Source organism: Melopsittacus undulatus, chromosome 1, assembly GCF_012275295.1.
Source record: "Melopsittacus undulatus isolate bMelUnd1 chromosome 1, bMelUnd1.mat.Z, whole genome shotgun sequence".
In the NCBI taxonomy this organism is placed as follows: domain Eukaryota; kingdom Metazoa; phylum Chordata; class Aves; order Psittaciformes; family Psittaculidae; genus Melopsittacus; species Melopsittacus undulatus.
The window spans coordinates 139,587,898-139,609,351 of NC_047527.1; the positions used below are offsets into that span (position 1 = coordinate 139,587,898).

Below are 21,454 nucleotides of genomic sequence, written 5' to 3' on the forward strand. Positions count from 1 at the left end.
ATGGTTTGCACGCTTTTACTCTGATAATACAAATGGTGATGCCTGGCTAGTGTAATTACTGTATAAAGCATGTTTTCCTTGTTTCACAGGTGCATTCAAAAACTATTTTGCTATTTTTCTAAATCTTTATGTCAACCAAACAAACCCAAACCTTTTTTACAGGTTTTTCTACCTTTGAGAGTTTCTTTCAAAAGCTGGATTTTTAATCTGGGCAGAATTAACAGAATTGTTGAAATAATAATTGCTAGCTTTTCTTTATTTATAAAAATAGTTAAATTTTCAGATTAATTGATCAATGTGTCTGTACAGATAAACTCATTATTGGTTTAATTTATAATATTAGTGAGTACAATATATATTATTGAATATATAAAAGTGGCTTTTATAACTTATACTGTGAATCATAAGAACCCTCAGAAAACTCTATACTCCTTTCCTGCTATGCAGTAGAAACCATTCTTATAGCCATACTGATAGAGGGACTCATTAATAAGATTTCTTAGTTAATATTGACTTTTTAATTAATGCTGACTATTAGAAATGTGATACTTGGGCATCCTGTTTTCTAAAATGATTATTGCTCTAAACTCCTGTTCCTTTATGGTCTTGCCTTTGCTTTCAACCTGATACGATAAATGGGGAAACAAACTGTGGCATAACAATCCTTTTATAAGTCTTTCATAGCTCTACTCAGAAAGTCAATCTTCAGAATCAAACACAACTGTGAATGGAAGTAGCTATATTATTATTCCTTTTGTTAAAGTTTGTATGCACAATTTATGCATGCGGCACGTGCAGCATTTGTTTATTTGCTTTAGGTGCGTGTTTTGTGTTGGGAACTTCCACAGTTTCATCACCCAAATGCAGGTAGTAATGGAAATTAACTTATGTTAGCAGGTGACTAAAGTAAATTTAAAATTTACTTAAGTTAGTGTGCTTTACTTATGCTTAGTAAAATTACTGACATTTCTTAACTTTGAAGCTAATTTGATTTCCTTCTCATTTATATTTATATTTATATTTGCATTAAAGGAATAAATAATACTTCAAAATTGGAAATTATATCTTAAATTGGAATTCTTCCCCTTTTAGTATTTCAGCACATGCTAGTGCAATATCATGCTGCTCACCCGTGGATTTATGATTCATGGAAATCACATCTATGACTTAACCCTTTGCTCTAGAATTTTCCATGCAAGTAGAGTGTTAACTCCATCTAGATTACCTTTATTCAGTGGTTGTACATTTCCAGTGTGGCAGATTTTTGTTCTTTCAATACAATAAACATCTGTTAAAATGCTCACATTTTACTAAGCAAAAATACAGGTTGAGCAGACAAACAAAATCTCCATACTTCAGATTACGGCTTACGATGTAAAGCACAACTTAATGGTGCAGCTGTTTCATAATCAGTGTGAGTATTTTGTACATTATTTCTGTAATCTTCATAAAATGTATTTATTTGGTATTTTTCAACACGGTGTGAAAGGCTATTTTTTGACAGATCATACTGTGATCCACATTTAACAGTAATTCCTCTTTCCGTGACCATACTGCTTATGTCTACTCTAGCAAATAGGGAGTACCAATAGGAGCAGATTTGCAGAGTGAAGCACTTAGTGCTGAGGCCCTGGTGTCCACACTGTGCTTTCAAAGGGCTTTGATGTCCAAAGAGGTCCAGCCTGCTTTAGTGAATGAGAATGCATTAGTGATTGGAACATATTCAAGTGCATCTTTCATTTCAGCTTCTGAAAGAATGTAGCGTGGGTCCTCTGAGACTGATGGCTCTGTAAAGTGAGCCAAGGTGGGCAAAGTGGGAGCACTGGGAGATTTACTTCTGTGGGATGCTTCTGATCAAAACTAAAATGCAATACAGTGCTGTACAAATGTTTCCTTCTTGTGGCTTGCTCAGGTATATTGCTTATAAAGCAAAAAGACAGGTATATGTTTAAACATCAGATAGGAGCAAAGGCCTTTAAATGGAAGGTTAGTTAGAACAGACTAATGCAAAGCGGTTGTAGCTCTGTTGGTTTGTATCCTGATTATATGTAAGCACTTACCTGATTAAAAAAAAATTGTCATTGTGCTATCTAATGGAAAATAAAATGGCCTTCTATCATTAAAGGTGTTTTCAGGGGCCAGTTTTGGTTCAGAATTCAGTCTACTTACCCTGCTTTTATATTGGAACTCTCTAATTGGTGGCTATTTTGTCTCACATCATTGCAGGAAATAAAACATAATAATACAACTATACAATAAATCTAAGACTTACATTCTTAAAGATGACCATTTTATTGCTGTCTTAAAACAACTCTACTACCTGTGAAGAAGTCTTATTCAGTTATCTAAAACATTTGTCATTTTCTGCTTTTTAGAGGAAATGCTGTTCTGTGGCAGAAATGCTCCCTGGTTGATAGTGTATCATCCAGCAATTACACCAAAGGAAGTTCTAAAACTTTTAGCTAGCCTGAATCTCCTGGATGAATTGGAGATGCTTTAAAATATTATATTGCCAGAATTGCCCCCCAGGATATTCTTACTAAAAATAAAAAATCCTCCCTGCTTCCTGCACATCTTTAGCTTGATGGGAGAGGCCGCTTATTTTAACTCCAAACAGGCCTACAGGTACATTTGCCTTTCAGTTTTAAAGTTTGCAGATCTTCAGCCAGTAAGTTTATATTACTTATAGTGCCAGTGGAAAAGAACAGGAGGAAAATCTTGAATTCACACACTTCAGTTGTGTTTCTTTAAATACAACTGCATTGTTTTCTTCAAGGCATTGAAACACAATGATGATTTTCAGCAACTTTTTTAAAGAAACAAAACAAATAAAACCTCCTACCCCACAAAACACAGAAACCATACCATATGTATTGAACAATAGGGACCAATTGCATAAGGACCAGATGTTCTCAACTTTTGCTGAAGTTAATATGGTGCGAAGCATCTGGAGATCCTCATTTACTCAGAGGATCTGTTCTAAAGGTAGAGACTGTTTTGGAAATCCCCTTGAGTGCAAAAATTTTATCTTCTTGCATATCAAAATTCTCTTCTGCATAGTACAGAAGTTGTGGGCTTAAAAGGTATCTGTAAAAAGCAGGTATTGTATTTCTACCTTACTGTGATACCCCCAAGTGCAAAAACTTTTATGATCCATGTCTCATGGAGTCACACATACATGTATATCGGTGCAGGGAAATTGGTGGGATGGGGACTAGAAGCAGCATCTGCTCACAGTGTGTTCAGCTGAGAGCATTTCAAGAGCCTGTAAACCCTGATGGGATTGTTTTCCCCTGCTATCATAGTGCTCTGTACAGAGTGTTTTGCCAGCACGATAAATGTTGTTAACCTGTTCCTTGCTGCACTGTGAAATTACTTCACTTTGGTTAATAAATTAATGCTTAGGGGGGGAAAAAATAAATCCACTCTGACAGACAGTGGAAGAAGCTTAGAAAGCACTTGGTCATTGTTAAAATGGTTGTTTTGTGTTATTTGGCATAATATATTCCTTTGCCTTGGTGCTTGTCTTCCAGGGGTTGCGGTGGCCCCTTCCTCCCCCTGCCTCTGCCTAACATTGCCTGGTATGGCAAATGTGCGCCCAGTCACATGGCAGAGTCCTGGCCGCACACTTGTGCATTCTCCTCATTGCAGGGCTGCTGGATCTGGCCCTGCCCCCCTCTCCTATCCCTCTATTTGCCTTGGAGCAATTCATTTTGCAGTTATTGAATTTCTTTGGAGAGTTATTTTCATACAGCGAGCATCACAGCACCTCTGGATCTTGATAGCATTTCTACATACAGAGAAAGCAGCTTTGTGTTAGTAATTACCTAACATTGTCAGGAGCTGACTGCAGGCCTCTTTCTAGTGATAACAGAATAACCACATAATGTAGCTTTATAGCACATGATTAATAGAAAATAATTACACATCCTACAAAGGGATGCAATATTTCTTATAAATTGACTACAATGGTTCCTTAGATTAAAGGACTCTTCATTATTTTATCAGTCCTTCTGAAGTATAGTCACTTGCCCATGTTAGCAGTGATGTTAAGAGCTGAATACGGTGAAGGATACCAGATGGTAAACTCAGTGGTACCTGAGATCTGAAGCTGATGCTTGCAAAAGCAGTGTGATTCCCAACTCTTAAGAATTCATATAAAACTCCAAACTGTACTCGTATCCTTCTGTGTATTAATCATCCTTTCCCACAAATGTGGGCTTTAGGGTTTTACTCTACACATCTTAAGCAGCAGTAACAGGCATACGGACCTCACAACAGCAGTGTAATAATTACATTATATTGCTATAAAGCAGTTTATAGTTGCTAATGTTGATAGAAACAGTACATCAATTTGGGTTTTATATGTGACTTCAAAAAAGGAATGGTGGTGATGGCGGGGAGACTGCTTATCTGCCTGACCAGTAAGCACTCTTTTGTGGTACTGAGGACGGAAAGGAGTGGTTAGGAGTTTAAAGAGAAAAGTCTGTACTTTAATCAGTCTAAAAAGGAGTGCTATCTAATTATTCTAAACCCTGAGATTAAAGTTTTATATTCTTGGTAGTGAGGTATCTGCATTATATTTTTGTTTGGGCTTCTACAGTCTGCAGATAGTTTAATTGGGATTCATGTTGCTCTTGAGACCCATGCAAAGAATAGTAATGTAAAGTAAAAGCTTCTGTGTTGCAATATTGTCTGTATGGTGTAATGGTTGCAGTGAATCCTTAAATTAGTTTACTAGTCTGTTACATCAACATCCATTTCATCTTCTCACTTAGCTTCATGCCAGAGCAGTAAGTGGTGTATTAGTAAGTAGCAAAACCCAGAAAGTTTTCAAAACAGCAGCATGCTTTTAATTTTAATTTGAGGTATCTGAATTGTTTCTTTTAAAACAATTGTTTCTAGTTCATGTAGTGTTGCTAAGCGGAACATTTTCAATGGATAATGTAGTCTACAGGCTTTTTCTGTGCCATTTGTCATATGCAATTTAATGACTGCTTAACTAAGCCACTTCCCTCATTTCATGTATTGTTTGTTTTTTTGGCTGATGTCTAGCAAAACTTGCTTAATCACTTTTGTCAGTCACTTCACGAGTTCCATGTAACAGCTTAAGATCTTTTGTTGCTTTCTCTTGGAGAGATTTATTGCTGAGATTCCAGTAGTATACGTGAGTACTGCTCCCTTCAGCAATTTCCCACTTCAGTCTAGAAAACCAGTTTGTATATATAACCAGTGCATTGTGAGATAAACCACAGATCTTAAACCAGGCTGATCTGGAACATTATAAACCTCAGTGTCAGGTTATTATTTAGCCTTTAAGGATTTGGGGTGTAAAGTGTACCCCCATGGGAAAAGTTATGAGGGGTTCTTAACTTCTACAAAGAGCAGTTTGCACTGAAGATCAAGTCTAGATACCTCTAGACTTTCAGACCAGCCCCAGTCCCAGCAGTCTGTTCAGCAGTGGAAGGGGGAAGAAGGTGGAATTATTTTTGCAGCTTTCTCATTTGTATGTTCACATCAAAAGCAGAGGTTTTCCTGCTGCTTTTTAATGTGGGTTTTCTTTAAAGCACGCTTACTGCAGTATTTTATGGGTAGTAGGATACAATCTTTTAAATCACCAATTCACCATGAAGAGAGGGAAGAAAATGTTTAAGACTGGTGTTCAGCCTTCCACAATAAGAAAATATAAAAGTGTGTGTGTGCTTGCATGCAAGTGAGTTTAAAGCAAATAAAAAGTCCCCCCCCACAAAACACAAAACCCGCTGAGCCCACGTGAAAGTGGGCCATCAGCAGGGCTTCATTGTAGTTAAGCACAGGGAGAGCTGAGTACACTAAGCACCTCATAGGACCCTAGAGAACTCTCTACCCCACCAAATATGCCAGCAGCAAATCATTATAGCTTGGGCTCTAATGAAACTCCATTAACCCTTAAGCTCCACTTGACTATTTATAACCAAAAAACTTTATCTATGGTCAAAATAATAGCTTCATCTCAGTAGGACCATTAATTCAAAATCCTACAGCCTTTTGCTTTTCTCATCGGAAGAGCAGTGTAGCAGGAAGCAGATGTTGCTTACCAGAGATATCTGTGTATTTTGTATTTTCCGTGTTTGTTCCAAAGTAATTTCTGTCTTACTAATCATTCAATTTTGAATGGGGTCTCTGTTTTAATAATGCTTCATTTGTAACTCAATATATGTGTGTGTGCAATTTCAGCTGTTACAATTTATTGAACTGCTGTTAGGATTGATCTTAAAATATTTACCTCATAGGAAAAAAATTAAATTTGGATCCCACAATACTTGGTATTGCTTTTGGAAGATATTATTTCTTTAAACTATTATAATTCATTTTGTTTCTTATTTATCTCACTAAGCCTAAACAAATTTCAAACAAAAGTACATTAGTCATCTGTCAGACATATGAGATCTGCTGTAGAATTTTCTGCAAGCCTAAAGCAAGGGTAGACTTTGTCCATAGAAAGAGATTCTGTATTAGATATATAGTGTTCCCTTCACATTTGAGTGAAGTAGCTTTTAAAATAAAGTTGATTGTAAGTTTCTTAGAGTTTAGCTTTGTGGTACTAAAAGAATCCCAGTTGATTCTTATAGGTCAACATTGCGCTATTAGATTTTAGCTTCAAAGATAAGGTTTTTCTATGTGTGATGAATAGAGGATAGAGGTCAGCTATTTTTAGTAGGTGTTATAGAGAAGCGTGGCTGTAATTAAGACATTTTCCTGAGCATGCCTGGCCTTCTTAAAACTCAACTTCTGCGTTTGCCCAACAGTGCACACGAATGCCTCCAACAAAAAGATACAATGTTTTAATTTTCAGTTGAAATGATTATAACTGTATATAAGAGAAAGCATCCATAAGGAGTTGCATACAAAACTCTATTGCATTTATATCAGACTAAAGGTTAATATTGCATATTGTTTTCAATTAGGAGTACAATAGATTTGGCTGGTGGGTAGGAGAAATGAAAGGAACCATTGGCTTGGTGCCTAAAGCCTACATAATGGAGATGTATGATATTTGAGAGGCCTGGGTAAGTACATTTTAATCCAATCTTCTGTAATGGCTTATATGTTCCCTTGTTCTCTGTTTCATAAGTGTTTCTTTCCTGGAACCTTTGCAGGAGTCCTGTTAACATAAAGATTATGGTGAAATATATCGAAGGTTCAATTAAAGCACTTTTTCTTGGATTCTGTATGAAATATGAAACCACCGTGTACAAAAGATGATGTATTTTATAACTATGCTCCTTTTCCAGATTTTTTTTTCAGTAGAATTCATGTGCTTTGTAGTTTTATTACTTTAGTATATATGCATGTATCTGTGCAGAAAACTGTGAAAGGGGATAGATATTTGGTCTGGGTTTGACATGCGCGCTTGAGGTTTTCTGTTTAATGATGAACTTTCAACTTCCTTCTTCCTAATCAGGAGACATCTGCACTTGGGACTGGTGTGCAGCTGCAGTTTACAGACCCGACCTCCAAAAGAAGACGACTCTGCCGTACACGTTCTGTGGTTTCAGTGAATGTAGTCAGATCGTTGCCTTGTGTATTTTAAACATTAAAAACTGTAATTGATCATAATTCTGAGGAAATGTTCTTCTTTGTCACTTTTTATGGAATTGTAATGCTAGGAAGTGAAGTAAATGGTAATTAACATATGGGGCACAAACAGCCAAATCGCGCCTGTTGCTTTTTCCTTCAGCATATTAGCAGTCCTCTGCATAGCGATGGGTTTGTGTTCTTTCAGGGAATTTCCTCAGGTTTAGAAAAATTAATCTGAACTTTGAAAGTAAAAAACTGTTACTCAGTTCATGCATGCATTAACCTTTTACTGCTCACTGTACATTTTGTGCAGTTTCCTAGAAGAATCAAGCAAACTTTATGTGTAATATTGCAAGTCTTCAGGGTATTCTGTTTCCAAATGTTCTTGTGTTTCGCTTTAGCTGATGATTTATTTTTCTTATGGATTCAGTATTGCATTGTTAATTATTGTTTTGTTACAACAAAATAAAGCCTTGGTTCTTTTGCTGATAATAAATCAGCCTGTGTGGTAATACTGCCCTGATACCATTCTCACTTGGAGATATGGGTGATGTGAAAATTTATAAAAATGAGAATTTATTAAACCCTACAATTTTTGCTTAGTCAACATGAGCCAAATGGCAGCTAAAAATGATTTTTTTTCTGTGCTAGTGTGAGCTGTTTTCTCCATACCTTACAGATACTTTCACAATAAAATCTGTGTACCTTGTTGATAGGTGGAGTTTCTGATATAAGTTGTATGCAGCAGACATCTTCAGCTCTACGTGGATTATTAATATCTCCCAGTGTCAAACTCAGCTCTTTGTGGCTAAAAAGCATCAGTTTAAACATCAAAGAGTACACTAAAATACTGTCACTGGTGGGTGAGGGGTTGGGCAAGTCAGAGTTAATACTTTCAATACTCTTGTTTTGGAGATGGGCTTTGCTATTAGCAGGCAAGATCAACTTTTTTGAGTCCTCCCACACACTTGATTTGTGAGACCCTTAATCTGCCAACGAGGAAGGTCAAGCCAGTCTGTGAATCGCTGAGCCTGTGCAGGTCCCCTTGTAGTTGCTTGTGCTGTTTACGCTTCAGGCGGGCCCTGGAAACACTGTGGGTTAAAAGGTAACGTTAGTCTGAACTCAGAATTCGATCCTTTCGGTAAACTGAGATGTTGTGCTTTATGTTAGCTAATGTATGGTACTTGATGGTATGCTGGATTCTAATAGGAGTCAGACAAGGTACAGAGTCTCACTGTAATTTTTTAAAAGAAGAGATAGTTGTTGAAATTGATTCTGTATGTTATCAGTGAAGCATTAAAATGATAGATTATGGTCTTCAGATCTTTTACTACTTTAATTTATCAAGTGTACTTGTGGATTGTGTACAGAATGTGAAGCGTTAATATCACGGCTAGAAAACCTCCTTCTCTCTTGTTAACATGGCAGTGTAATAAATCTGCTGGCCGAAATGGCTTTGTATTAATTACGTAAATCCCAATTCCACCACCACCACCTACTATTTTGGAGTAAACCCCCTCCTGTCGTTGAGACGGAGTCTATGCACGGGAAACTCGACCTGGGACAGGAGCGGTGGGGGGATACCGGTGCCGGGTGCGAAGCTGGAGGTGGAAGAGGGGTCCCAGCCCTGCCGGTGCCCGGAAGAAAGGAGGGGGCAGCTCCGCGCGGCCCTGCGCGCCCGCGGCGGTAGGTGGCAGCAAATTTTCATATCAGAGGAGGAGGAGGAGGATGACTATGATGAGGAGGAGGAGGAAGAGCCCGCCCCTTCCCGCTTCCGCCACTTCTGCCGTTCCTCCAGGAGAGGGAGTCCTTACCCAAGCGATGGGTATGGGGCCGGCCCAGAGCCTGCTCCCCTGGGTGGTGGCAGCCGGAGAAATAAAGTGTCTTTTGTCTGTAGTTCTCCTTTAGGGCTCCCCCCCTCTCCCTTAGGACATATATATGTGTGGCTGTAAACAAACTGCCTTAAAATCCAAAATGTGAACGATGTCCTGAAACTCACTTGAAGTGTCTGGGTATAAACCAGCAGTGGATCATGGATGAATTGGTTACTTGAAATCTGTGCAAATACCATAACCTTTTTTGGGTAAGAAAACCTCTGTGAATACAACTTAAACAAAACCCAGTGGTACAAAATGCTAATTGCTTTATTTTCGTTGTTTACTAAGGTTGCATTTGCCTTTGCGTGAGCAGTAAGCAAATTTTTTTTGGGGTGATTGCAAGTCGTATTCTGTACAACGTTTTACTTGGTTATTTGCTCTGTTCTGAATTTGTACTATAATACCATTAGATCTTACAATAATGTTCAACTCTGCAAATTTTTAAGGTTCAAATAAAGTTTAATTGTTTGCAAACTGTTATGATGCTAATAATTCAACAGCCTGCTGTGTTACTAATGAAATTACTTTGTTATGATTAATTTGGAAAATAGCGTGTTGATTGTAGTAATTAAGCACAACAAGGTGAAGTAAATGATTCTAATGCCATCTGGCCTCCAGACTGAATGAAGAAATGAAATGGGGCTGTCATGTGAATTTATTCGGAGAAGTAAGGGTAATACGAATGCTTTTTATAGCAGTTGCACCCAGATATAATCGTGCCACTCTGTAGTATTTTTTTAATGTACTTCTACATACAGATAACCAGTTCATGTATTTTTCCAGCATGCAGTTAGCATATACCTCTTTGTGCATGCTGCCACTAATTACATGTACTGATGGTAGTGTATGTGCTGATTCTTCCATCATAGAGATGTATGGATGAGATTTAGAGAAGTGATATGCATTGGTGTACCTTTTGCTCCTCTACTAATGATAAAAACTTTTGTTAACTGGAATTAAGCTGAATGTAAATGCTAATTAAGATCCCATTCTATATTCAAAGCCAAATGCATAAAATTTGTTCTTTTTGGCTCTGCATTCTGAGTATGACACAGCATTAGAAGGAGCGTAAAGAATAACCCTTTAGAACCTGATCCGAAGACTGTTGAAACTGAGAAGCTATTGAATTTGCTTGCTTCTGCATCAGGCTCTCAGAACAGTAACTCAAAACCAGGCAATACAATTTCAAAGTGCCTTTTGCTGAATGCTCTATGTCCTCTTTCTGAAAGAGATGCAGTTATTTCTGTAAGTTGGACTAAACAAAAGAAAGTCACTGACTTCTCTACAGCTGAATGATAGAAATCCATTTTTCTATCTCAGGTAAATCAGAATGAAGTTATGTCTGTAGATCCAAGTCCTGGCTTGATAAAGTTCATTGGGATCTGTAGGAAAGCTGTAAAATATTAAAATGTGATGAAAGTAACCAGGTAGGTGACAGTGGTGTGCTCTTCAGCTCCATGAGCCATTTGATGTTTCTCTCATCTCTCTCTGTCAAGCTGATGAAAAATTTATTAGTGTGTAACTGTGGGAATAAGTGTATGCATGGAAACCTTATAAACAACTTTCCACTTTACATACCATAATGTACTGATAAACTCTTAAGACCTTCACTTACCAGGGTTTCTCTAAGGCTGACATTTCTCAGACAAGTGCCTACTTAATTCCATCTTTATTTAGAAAAACCGACACTGAGCTCAGTAAAGAGTGCTCTGCCAAACCTGCATCTGTTTTAGAGTTTGTTTCCTGCCCAGCATCCCATGTCAGAGTGAGAGGGACCAGCACCAACCAACTTAAGACTATGGATTTAAGTTTGGATTCAAAATGGGTATTTTATGTTTCTGGGATGAAATTGCTTTGTGTGATGTGGATGTGATTTGGCTGGTCTCTTCTTGCTACAGGAAGAAGTAAAGAGAGGCTGGGATAATAACAGGATGTGCAGGTCAAAGGGATGCTGCTTTTCTTATCCAACTGTGTTGTGCCAAGAAATGTGTACAGATAGACATACATGCATATTTTTATATGTATATGCGTATTTTCCCTTTAAATTATGGAGCAGATCAGGCAGTGATAAGCCTTGAATTGGTATGTCATAGCCTTTTATGGATTCGTTCAGGAGCAATTTTGTAATGGGATATAGACAATTCTGTTTCTGCTGCCTGGAACTTTCCTTAGTCCAAACTACCAGACAGAAGTTCACAGCAAGCTGGGTTTGAAGCAGAATACAAGCAAAACTGCTGCACCTGAAAGCTACACCAGTATGAGTCAAATTTAAGACTGAAATGTCAGGTTCTTCCCAGCCTCCTGGGAGGAGCAAGTCTTTTAATTAATAAGAAAACCACAAAAAATCCAAGGTGTCATCTTGTAGCAATGTGTGGGAGAATAAAGTACAACAGAGCAGGCAGTCTGAGAAGAGCTGCTGGTAGATGGAGAGGCAGATAGTTTCAAATGCCACAAACATACATTCTATCTCTTATTAATTTTCTGCTGTAGCAAACTGTGTCAGAGCTTTTATCCTAAAGTAGCCTCAGTGCCTCACAGACCATAGAACAAACTTCCTTTTGCCTCTATTGTAAAACAAGTGCTCCTCCATAAAAGGTATTTGATGGCTAATGAACATTTTACAGCAAGACTCTAAAGTTTATGCTTTGAGATGAAAAAAACATGAAAAATTCCATATTGGGAATTCCCACAGTGGGAAAATTTATGTTGGCAGAATAGAATTACCAGTGTAGCCACTTCCAGCCTGCTGTAATCTCTTGCATATTTGTAAACAGTGCCATGGGTTTTTTAACATCCATAGGCAACCAGGGTTTTAGTTTTACACCTCATGTTACAAGACAGGGTATATAGCACCACAGAACTGACCCTAGTGCAGAAGTGCCTGGGTTAAAGGGAAAAAAAGTATTATACAGGATCATTATCAATCTTTCAAATGCCAGCAGCATGGAAGTGTGCCTTGGCAGTCTCCCACCCAAGAGCTGACATGGCCCAATGCTGCTTTTTAATAGTCAAATCTAATAGGGTCAGCATGAGAAGAGCAGAGCGCAGACAGTCTGACAGGCGTGGGCAGCTCAGTTTATTCACTGTCGGCCTTCAGCCTCGGCGACTTATTTCAGTTTGGAGGGGAAAAGATGGAATCTGTAAACAGTCACGTGGCAGCAGGGAAGCAGAGGGACCGTCTTCCTTTGCTGAGAGGGCTGCCATTCTTGCCTTATATTTAAATTAAAAGCAGCCAGGCATGAATGCACATGTGTGTATGTGGGAAGCAGTGGGTTTTATTGTACAGTCACTTGCAATCATGTTTCGATGCTGGTTTCTCCTTTCTAAATGGTGTTTATATCTGCATGCTGATAGCAGCCACACTACCTTTATTACAGAAAAACTGTATTCCTAGCTTTAAAAAAATTTCTATTTCCAGTTGTTTAAAGGGGCTGTTCTGGTCACTCCTCTCTTGTCCTAAATTTCTCATCATAGTAGTACTCTTAGGGTATTACATCAGGCACCTCTTACCAAAATCCATGTGTCTTTTGTGGCACTGAATTTGGTTGCCTGTACCAATAAAATGTTCCAGTCTTATTTTTTGCAATGTCTTTTCCCCCTATTTTCAGGCTAATTTAGGACTTAGTTTTAAGGTATTAGACCATGACAAAATAGGGAGGCAGGGGGATGGGTAGTCTATCCAACCAGATTTCCAATACTTAACAGAAAAATAGGCTGTCCACATTACCAACTATGAGAACTGTATTGGTCTACCCATTCATTTTTTTTGTTCTTCTGAGACTGGCACATTATAGATGATGTGGGTACTTAACCATTCTGGACTGAGATTACCTATTCAGCTACTTCCTGTCTTATGATAGCCACCAAAGGTCACCTGTAGGTCATTATTGACTCGCAACCAGAATTGCCTCCGCTCTGATGTATCTGGCATTGCTCTGAAAGCAGTGTTTGGGAAATGAGCATTTTCTCTCATGGGCTTTGTAAATTTTCTGAAAGTGAAAGAAACTCAAAACGCAGAGGCATCACCACAAGTAATCTGTCTCAGGAAGCCATCTTTGTGGCTTGCACTTCTGTAAATACTCTGTCTTCGCTGTGTTCCTGCATCCATTTAATTATACAAAATTATGGAAAGGAGAATGAGGCGTCTTCCTGAAACAGATTTTTACAGAATTGGGTCAAGTTGGTGTTTCAGGTACAGAATAAAGAGATGTCTGCTGGTGATTGTGAACCTGAATCTATACCAAGGTTGGTCTGTGTCACACTTAGGCAAGCAATGGCGAATGAAGACCTCTGTGGCTAAAAAATGATCCTCAGTCATCTATGTTCAGTATTATCTTGGGCCCTTCAGCTGCAGTGTTGCTACTGAACATCTCTAATAAATTCAGTGAGCTAGGAATTTATGCAGGTATTTGTCCATCAGGTGTGGATCAGGGTCTTGAATTACAGCCTGATCTGACAGAATGGCATATGAAGCCATGATGTGATGTGTTCCTGTGTAAGTATCGTCAGACAAGCTGATGATACCAAGAAGACTACTTGGACCACAGAGGAATTTCATCATGCCCATCTAATTAAATGGTAAAGATAATGTATTTCAGTGGAATTCTGTTTTGCACACTGTGGTTGATGTTGCTCCTGTTAAAGAAGCCTTCATGCAGAATACCCTTGCTTAGGTGTCATAACATTTGAAACATGGGGGATATGTGTTAAAGGTCTAAGACTGGCCAGAGTGACTCACAGGGATCATTAAACAGAGTACTGACCAGCTACTGAGAGCATATTTATTTCATTTGGTAAACAGTGTTTGATTATGAATTAATTGTGATAATTCAGACAATTATTTCCATAATTTTGTCTAGTTCACAGAAACAGTAGACATACTGTTTGCTAAATGCATTAACTGAAATTACAGTGGCTATTCAGACTACATTCATCATAATACTTATTAGCGTCTGCCCTTCCTATGTCTGTGGGCTCTTAAATGTTCTGCTCATCCCAAGTGTTGTCATTTCTGCTGGTATTACAGAAAAAATTGAAATGTAGGCAGTTGTCAATGACACAAACGTCTTCTGTCTTTTCCACTGTATGCTTGGAAACAGTCAGTTCTGCCTGTACAGGCTGAAACAAGGGAATTTAGCCATGTGACTCCTCCTTAACCTCAACAAAAGTTGTGTAGGTAATTCATAATTTGAGAGGCCACAGTGTTAACTCCTTATTGGCAATAGTAAGCATTCATTCACATAGTTCCATTGGCTTCATTGGAAGTGCTCCTAAAACCTCTTACTTGTGTTAAATACAGGATTTAAAATCAAGTTGTTAGTGTTGTGGAAAGTTAGTTTCTGTGATTTAAAGGATATGGCTAACCATAAGTTAGCTACCTAGGTATAGGATGCCAATTTGTGAGGTATTTCTTGATGTTCACAAGTGCTCTGTGCCCAGCAGTTCTTAACAAATACGGGGAGTATTATGAATACAAAGCAAATGGCTTTGGTGCTTCTGATCTCCAGCTGCTCAGAGAAGATCTCCTTGGTGTAAGATAGCTCTTGTAACCAGATGGAAGTATTTTATGTGCTTCTCATTTTGAACTCCCAGTTCACACACTGATGGTCTGTAGACTCTGGGCTGAGGTCTGATTGATTATGCCAGGATTAATGGGGACTTACTCTTCCGAAAACAGCGCAGGTATGCCAGCTGTATGCCAGTGTACTGAAAAGTTGTGTTTGACCCCGTCTGTTTCATTGTCCCCTTCATTTCCCAACCAAATCTAAATTGTATAGGAGCAGACATTATCACTGTCTTCAGCAACCTTTATTATAGACAGCTGTCAATGGCAGATGAATGCTTTGGCTGGGCCTCTATCCTTTCAGACAAGGAATAAATGTATAATAATGAGGATTTATCTTGTTATATGGGTACACTGACACAGAATTATAACATCTGTATATGGGGCACTGACAGTCTCCATGTCTTCCAGTATGTTCTATTTTCTCTAGGCCAAATTTATTGCTCTTATAATTAAGTCCAATCCTGAGGACTTAATGGAGTTGCACATTCTGAATGAGGAGGAAATACGGCTCTTGCTTAGCCAGGAGCCTGTGTCTGCTCTGGTCTGCTCGAGGTGCAGTTCCACCCCTTCCAAATGAAGGGTGGGTGACACAGGGCATAGCTTTAGGGAAAGCTCAAATTAGTCATTTTTATCATTTGCTCCATCTCACATTAGGAATGCCCAAACGACCTTTTGTTCACAGTAAGACTTACACCCCCAATTTGCTAAATGGGATCGTGTTAATCATTGGATGACACCAAGAAATAACAGGCTTATATTGCTCCCAGGTAGAGGCGGATGAGGAAGAAGTTGAAGTTTTCCAATGGTGAGGGCAGCAAAGCATTGGGGTTGGTTGCCTGGGAGCTTATGCAGTTTCCATGTTTGGAGGATTTGGAGAACCTGTGGGGGATGAACTCACCTTTTAGGAATGGCAGAACCATGGCAATTCCTGCCTTGGGGTTGGAGCATGTGCTAAATGACCTCCTAAAATCTGTTCCAGGCCAGTTTTCTGCAATTCTGTAAGTCGGCAGTGAATTGACACCTCTCTGAAGTGGCAGAATAAATACAAGCCCAGTCTGAGCTTTAATTTGCTGCTGCTCTGTGGATTCACATGTTCCTCAGCCCCTTTCAACCTCACAGGCTCCGAGCAGGAACTGAATTCACTGTTTCCTGCTCAATAAACATGGTAGCTCATTACCTCAGTAATTAATTTGGCCAACAATTAGTATTTTTAAAGAAAACTAAAGACTTCTTTCAAGTATCATATACCTTGATGTGCCTTAAAGCATGTTTGGCTGTACCAGATATTAAATGAATTGTGAATATGTGCAACATCATGTTGATTCTAATTGCCATTGAAAGTATTTCACTCGTATTTTTAAATAAATTAACTACAATTTCAAATTGTAGCCATTTATTCATCTCAGGTAGTTACATTTTAGTTACCACTTTGGTGTCTAAAAGTCTTAGGAAATAGAGAAAAGGATAAAAATAGTCTTCAGTTTTGCTTGTGGTTTTTTTCCTTCTTTCTGAGATCAAAAGAGATTTCTTCCAGGGTCCATTTAAGTAAATAGAAACATTCTCATCCTTATAATAGGCTTTGGATCAGGTCACCGGAAAGGATAGTCCTCTTTTCTTTTTTTTTCATACTCTTTAATTGAATGTATGACATACATTTAATCCTGGCAGTATTCTTTATCTCTGTGAGAAGTCCTTTTAATTCTCTGTGTAAGAAAGTGTTCTGTGATGTGGGTACCTGATTTTACTGAAACTCACATGTCAGGAAAAAAAATTATTGCCTTCCCTGTCAAAACTGACAGTAATTACGAGGCCAAATATATAGCTGTGATTGACTTGTAAAACTAAATCTGTAATATTTCAAGTTTGTAAGTTGACTTGTGCAGCTTTCAGGAAATATAACTCAGTATTTTCTTTGCAAACTGACATCTCTTTATCCATTTCTTTTATCGTCTTTGTTTTTATTTGTGAGGGCAGGGAGTAGACAGAATTTACATAAAATGTACTGGATGGCATTTAACAAGTCTGCTTCTGGGGAAAAATAGCTAAACAGCAGCTAAAAGAAAGTCGGGAAGGTTTAAGCACTTGGTTCCTTTTATGTGCTCCTCTTCATGCATAATCTTTCAGCAATAAATACTGCATATTGATTACTTAATTGTAATGGAAACATACTTGGACAGGAGCAATGCTGTAGCCTATTTACTGCCTTAATTTTTAAAGAGTTTTTAAATTTTAAAAGGGATATTGCAGTAAATGCTCTTCTGTGCAGAAGTTGATATAGAAGGACTTCCTCATGAAGGCTGCGTTACTGAAAGCTCCTTCTGTTTCAGCTGCTTTCCTTTCCCTTACCTTTGTATACCCAGAAAAATCTGTAATTGGTGTTTAGTCTCTCTTAGCTTGTGTGAAATTCACCTCAGATCAAAAAAAAGCCTTTAGATTGATTGGTGAAAAAGCCCCCAGGTAGGGTTCTGTTGAGAATTTAGATTTACCCAGACTAAATACTAAAGATTCACTTTTTTATATTCCTAAGAAAAACCCCAGAAACCAAAACACATGCAATAGTTTCCTGGTTAATAATGAACATTTCTGAGGACTTGTAGTAGAATTTGATCCTTCTTTGGTTGAAGGAATAAAAGGCATCTACACATCAAATAAATGTGCAAACCTATTGCTGGCTTAAAGACTTTCTAAAGGTGAACTAACAGCATTTCCTGGAAAAAAAAAAGTAAAGAGAGGAAGATATATCTTAAATATGACGTAGTCATTTAGCTGGAGTGCAAAATATAAATATAAGTGCTGAAGCAAAATATATTAGCAGCCACAAAGAGGCACTTTGAAGTGGCATCCACAAGGTTGTATATGGTTTCAAATATACAATACCAGATTATTTTGGATCAGAAAAGATGAAGTTTCCTTTACAGGAGAAAAATGTTCTCCTTTTTACTTCATAATTTCTAGACTGTTGGGTATTTGGAGGATATTGCTGTTGGGCTTTTAATTTTTTTCCCCTTCTTTTTTTATTTTTTTATTTTAAATCCAAACCAGTGAAGCAAAGCCAGGGAAGTAGTAATTTCTTTGAATCTTAATGCAGTCTGTCTTCTTAATGAGCCTACTGCACTGCCCTGAAAACAGCTCTTTACAAATAAACATGCTGGAAGTGATTTAGCCACAATGTCCAGACTGTGTAAACATCTAATTATTACAATAAAATTGTCAATAAATATACATTACCGCTCCCTTTTCAAACGTTAACCAACTTTCTCTTTGCTTGATAAAAATGTATAAATTGTGTTTTTATGTCTCAGTGGGTTTTGTTTTCATTACCCTGCTTGCTGCTCTCCAGACAAAAGAACACAGCCTAATGTCTGAGTTATTCCTGGATGGTGAAAACTCCTACAGTTGTTTATTAACGTAAAGTGCAATGTTTCCTTTCAGAGCAAAATGAACTCAGAGCTTTCACAATCTGATGTTCAGTCACAGCATCTTTCTTTCCTGCCCCCCCTTCCAACAAAAAAAAAAATGGCTATAAGCCCTGTTATTTCAGTTGTAACTGTGGGATGGGTGCACAATTAAAACCCACTGATGAGCGGGAGGAAAGAACATAATGCTGCATTATGATAAGAACATAATGCTGCATTAGAACTGAAAGAGGATATAGGAAACCAGAGTAATTTGCTCAAAAATATGAAGTTCTGCTCTCAGAATTATGGCATCATGTTGACCATCAGTGTGGCAGCAGCTCCCCCCCGCCTCCCCATACGTAGCCCCTTTTCACATTTCTTATATAACTGGAACATTACCATTAGAAAAGCAGAGTGATACTGAATCCTAATGAGGTCTGGCCTATATGCTCCAGCAGGAGAAGAATGAGGATAATTCATTTGTATGCTGTGAAGCATTCACAACTCCATGAGTATCCCCGTGGCTTCGGCTTGTGGTGCTGATCATCTGTTCCTACTTTAGGGGTTTCATTGCTCCGAGCAGCATCTGAGCTGGGGAGAAAACAGTTAACTGCTTTACTGCTAGCTTTTGTTATATAATGACAATTTAATACGGTGGCTATTTTTTTGTTAACCTGCTTTAAAAAGGTCTTTCAAATGGTTAAATTAATCTTCTGATTAGCTGTGCCTGCCAGGTAAAATATAAGGAGGAAAATGGTGTGGAACACAGCAGTGTAAAATGCGTTAGCCAGCCTTGGTAAACATGTCTATTTTAAATAATCAGTGTAATGACAGGCAGCCATTTGCTCAGAAAATGTTTCTTTTTTAAAAATACTTTTTATTCTATTTTGCTCCCTGTGTTCACACTGCTTTTTTAGCCTCTTTTTTTCAACAGTGAAGATACGCAGCAGAGTGACATGTTATTTAAAAAAGGAAAGCAGAAATATTTACCAAAATCAAGGTATAAAAGATTCGTGCAAATTGCCATGTAAAATGATCTGCACAAAAAGGCATCGGGGAAGAGAGTGAAGGCTGTGCCAAACAGATGGCACACCCTGCTGTGTTTTTGATTGAAAAAGAAAGGTAACATTTGCAGCCACGTCAAAGAGACAGTGATCAGCTAAACAAATTGGTCTCCGAAGTACACCATTGCTGGAGCAAACCCTGCTGCAGGGTACAAGCGAGGTTGTATTTCACAATAATGCTGTGTGCGCGTCGTGGCTTTCTGAAGTGAAGGGAGATGTTCCCCTTTCATCTCTCCAAGGCAAGCAAAAGCCTTTGTTGAGATAGACTGCAATGTACTCTGCAAAAGCGGCAGAGAAACCCACACACAATAAATGTGGGTTTTTTTTTCCTCCTTGTTTCCCCCCTGGTCATCTCCAAATTGTATTCAGGGACAGCCCAGCAGGTTTTCCATTTGGTGTATCAAGTGTCCAGGGTTCACACTGAATAAAACTGCAATGTGTTCTAAAAGAAATGGGAAGGCGATGCCAAATAATCTGCACAAAGGTGCAGCTGGAGGAGGAGGCTGTAGCCAGAGCAGCCCTCCTTGTGCTTGCATGCTGCCCGCAATACAAACATCAAACGTGGCAGAGGAAGGGTGCGCAGGGGGCTTCCCACCCCTCTTCTCTTCTTTTTGGGCTCATCTCAGCTGGCAGCCTTATTCCGCCTCAGTAAAGACAAGGTACAGAAATGTCCTTTGGGTGACATTCAAAACTCGATATAAATCCTCTGCTTTATGAGACTGCAGTGCAATAAATTACTTAGCCTAATTGTAGATGTAATGAATTACCATAATTAGTCATGGGCTACATTAAATTAATCAGCATGGTACATTATTTTGCTAAATTACATCTTTGCCTTCCAAAGCCACCAGTGCAGCAATCAGTGTTTCTTGCAAGAGGGGAATGATGCTGTAATGAGAAGCCTTTCTGCTCCTAGAATAGTGACAGGATATGAATTTTGATGGGAGTCAGAAAGGTTTGGAGACGCTGGAGCCTCAACTTGTGCCTGAAGTGTCTTCCATTGTTAATGATGCTCCAGTCCTCCTGCAGGGGAGCAGTGGGCTGTAGCTTGTGAAGGTTGTGGACGATTCTCCTCACAGGGGAAGAAAAACACTTAGCTCGTGCTTTAAGGCAAATAATATCGCTGATACAACAAGTCACAAAGCAGTGGGGTGGCAGAGAGATAATGTCTCTGAAAATATTAATAGATTTAGAATGTTCTTTTACATTGGTTGATGAGATTTATAGTTACCAGGTATTTTTTTATTATTATTATTCATACCATTTGGATCTGAGTTAAAGCCTGTAGCTATTTTTGTTTTTTACTTAAACCTCCAGCTGTTCGGAATCTTGCTGTTGCTTCTCAGTGAATAAGTCTGGAAGCAAAGCCTACTTGAGCTGAATATTATTCACTAATCAGCAAAATGTTGTTGGGAGAGCTCCAGAGTCCCACCTGAACACACATGTTCTGTTTAGATTCTGATTTGGTGGCTTATAAGTATATAAAGGCTATTATTTGGCTTGATGAATGATAGAGTTTGTATTTCAGATGTGTGAATCCTGATTATTTCAGTCATATTTCAGAAGTATAAAATGTTTTTTTTCTGTTTGTGTTTCTTATTTATTTATTTTAATACTCTCTTTACAAGATCTGTCACTTTATTACTTTTATGCTTTGGAACAAGTTTGCTGAAATATTTACTTATGCCCACGATGACAGCAGATGACAATTCATGACAGAGATTCATGGCATTGTCCTGCAATAAGGTTAATTATCCTGGACTTGAAATGAAGGATGCTGTTGTGTTGCCATTGTTTTGTTTCCTGGAATGACAGTGTTTGTGATCCTCTGTTTTAAACGATGCATGTGTTGTCTAAATGCCCATCTGTGTAATGAAATTAGGCTAGGATTTTTGTATCATTCCTTGCTGTTTTTGCCATCCACCTGCCTGCCTTGACCAATGATGAGGAATAAGCCAGGCAGTTTGAAACTGAAACTACGGGAATGAG

At 38.4% G+C, this 21,454-nt stretch overlaps 1 protein-coding gene across 1 annotated transcript in view; it reads left to right on the forward strand.

Moving 5' to 3' along the window:
- The window catches only part of SKAP2 (src kinase associated phosphoprotein 2), a 116,137-nt gene extending 107,109 nt beyond the window's left edge, over positions 1-9,028 (forward strand). Inside the window, exons 12-13 of the mRNA XM_031045001.2 lie at positions 6,948-7,049; positions 7,445-9,028. Of these exons, the coding sequence (XP_030900861.2) occupies positions 6,948-7,040 (93 nt within the window). The 3' untranslated portion in view covers positions 7,041-7,049; positions 7,445-9,028. The remainder of the gene's footprint in view (positions 1-6,947; positions 7,050-7,444) is intronic.
- Positions 9,029-21,454: the final 12,426 nt, after the last annotated feature.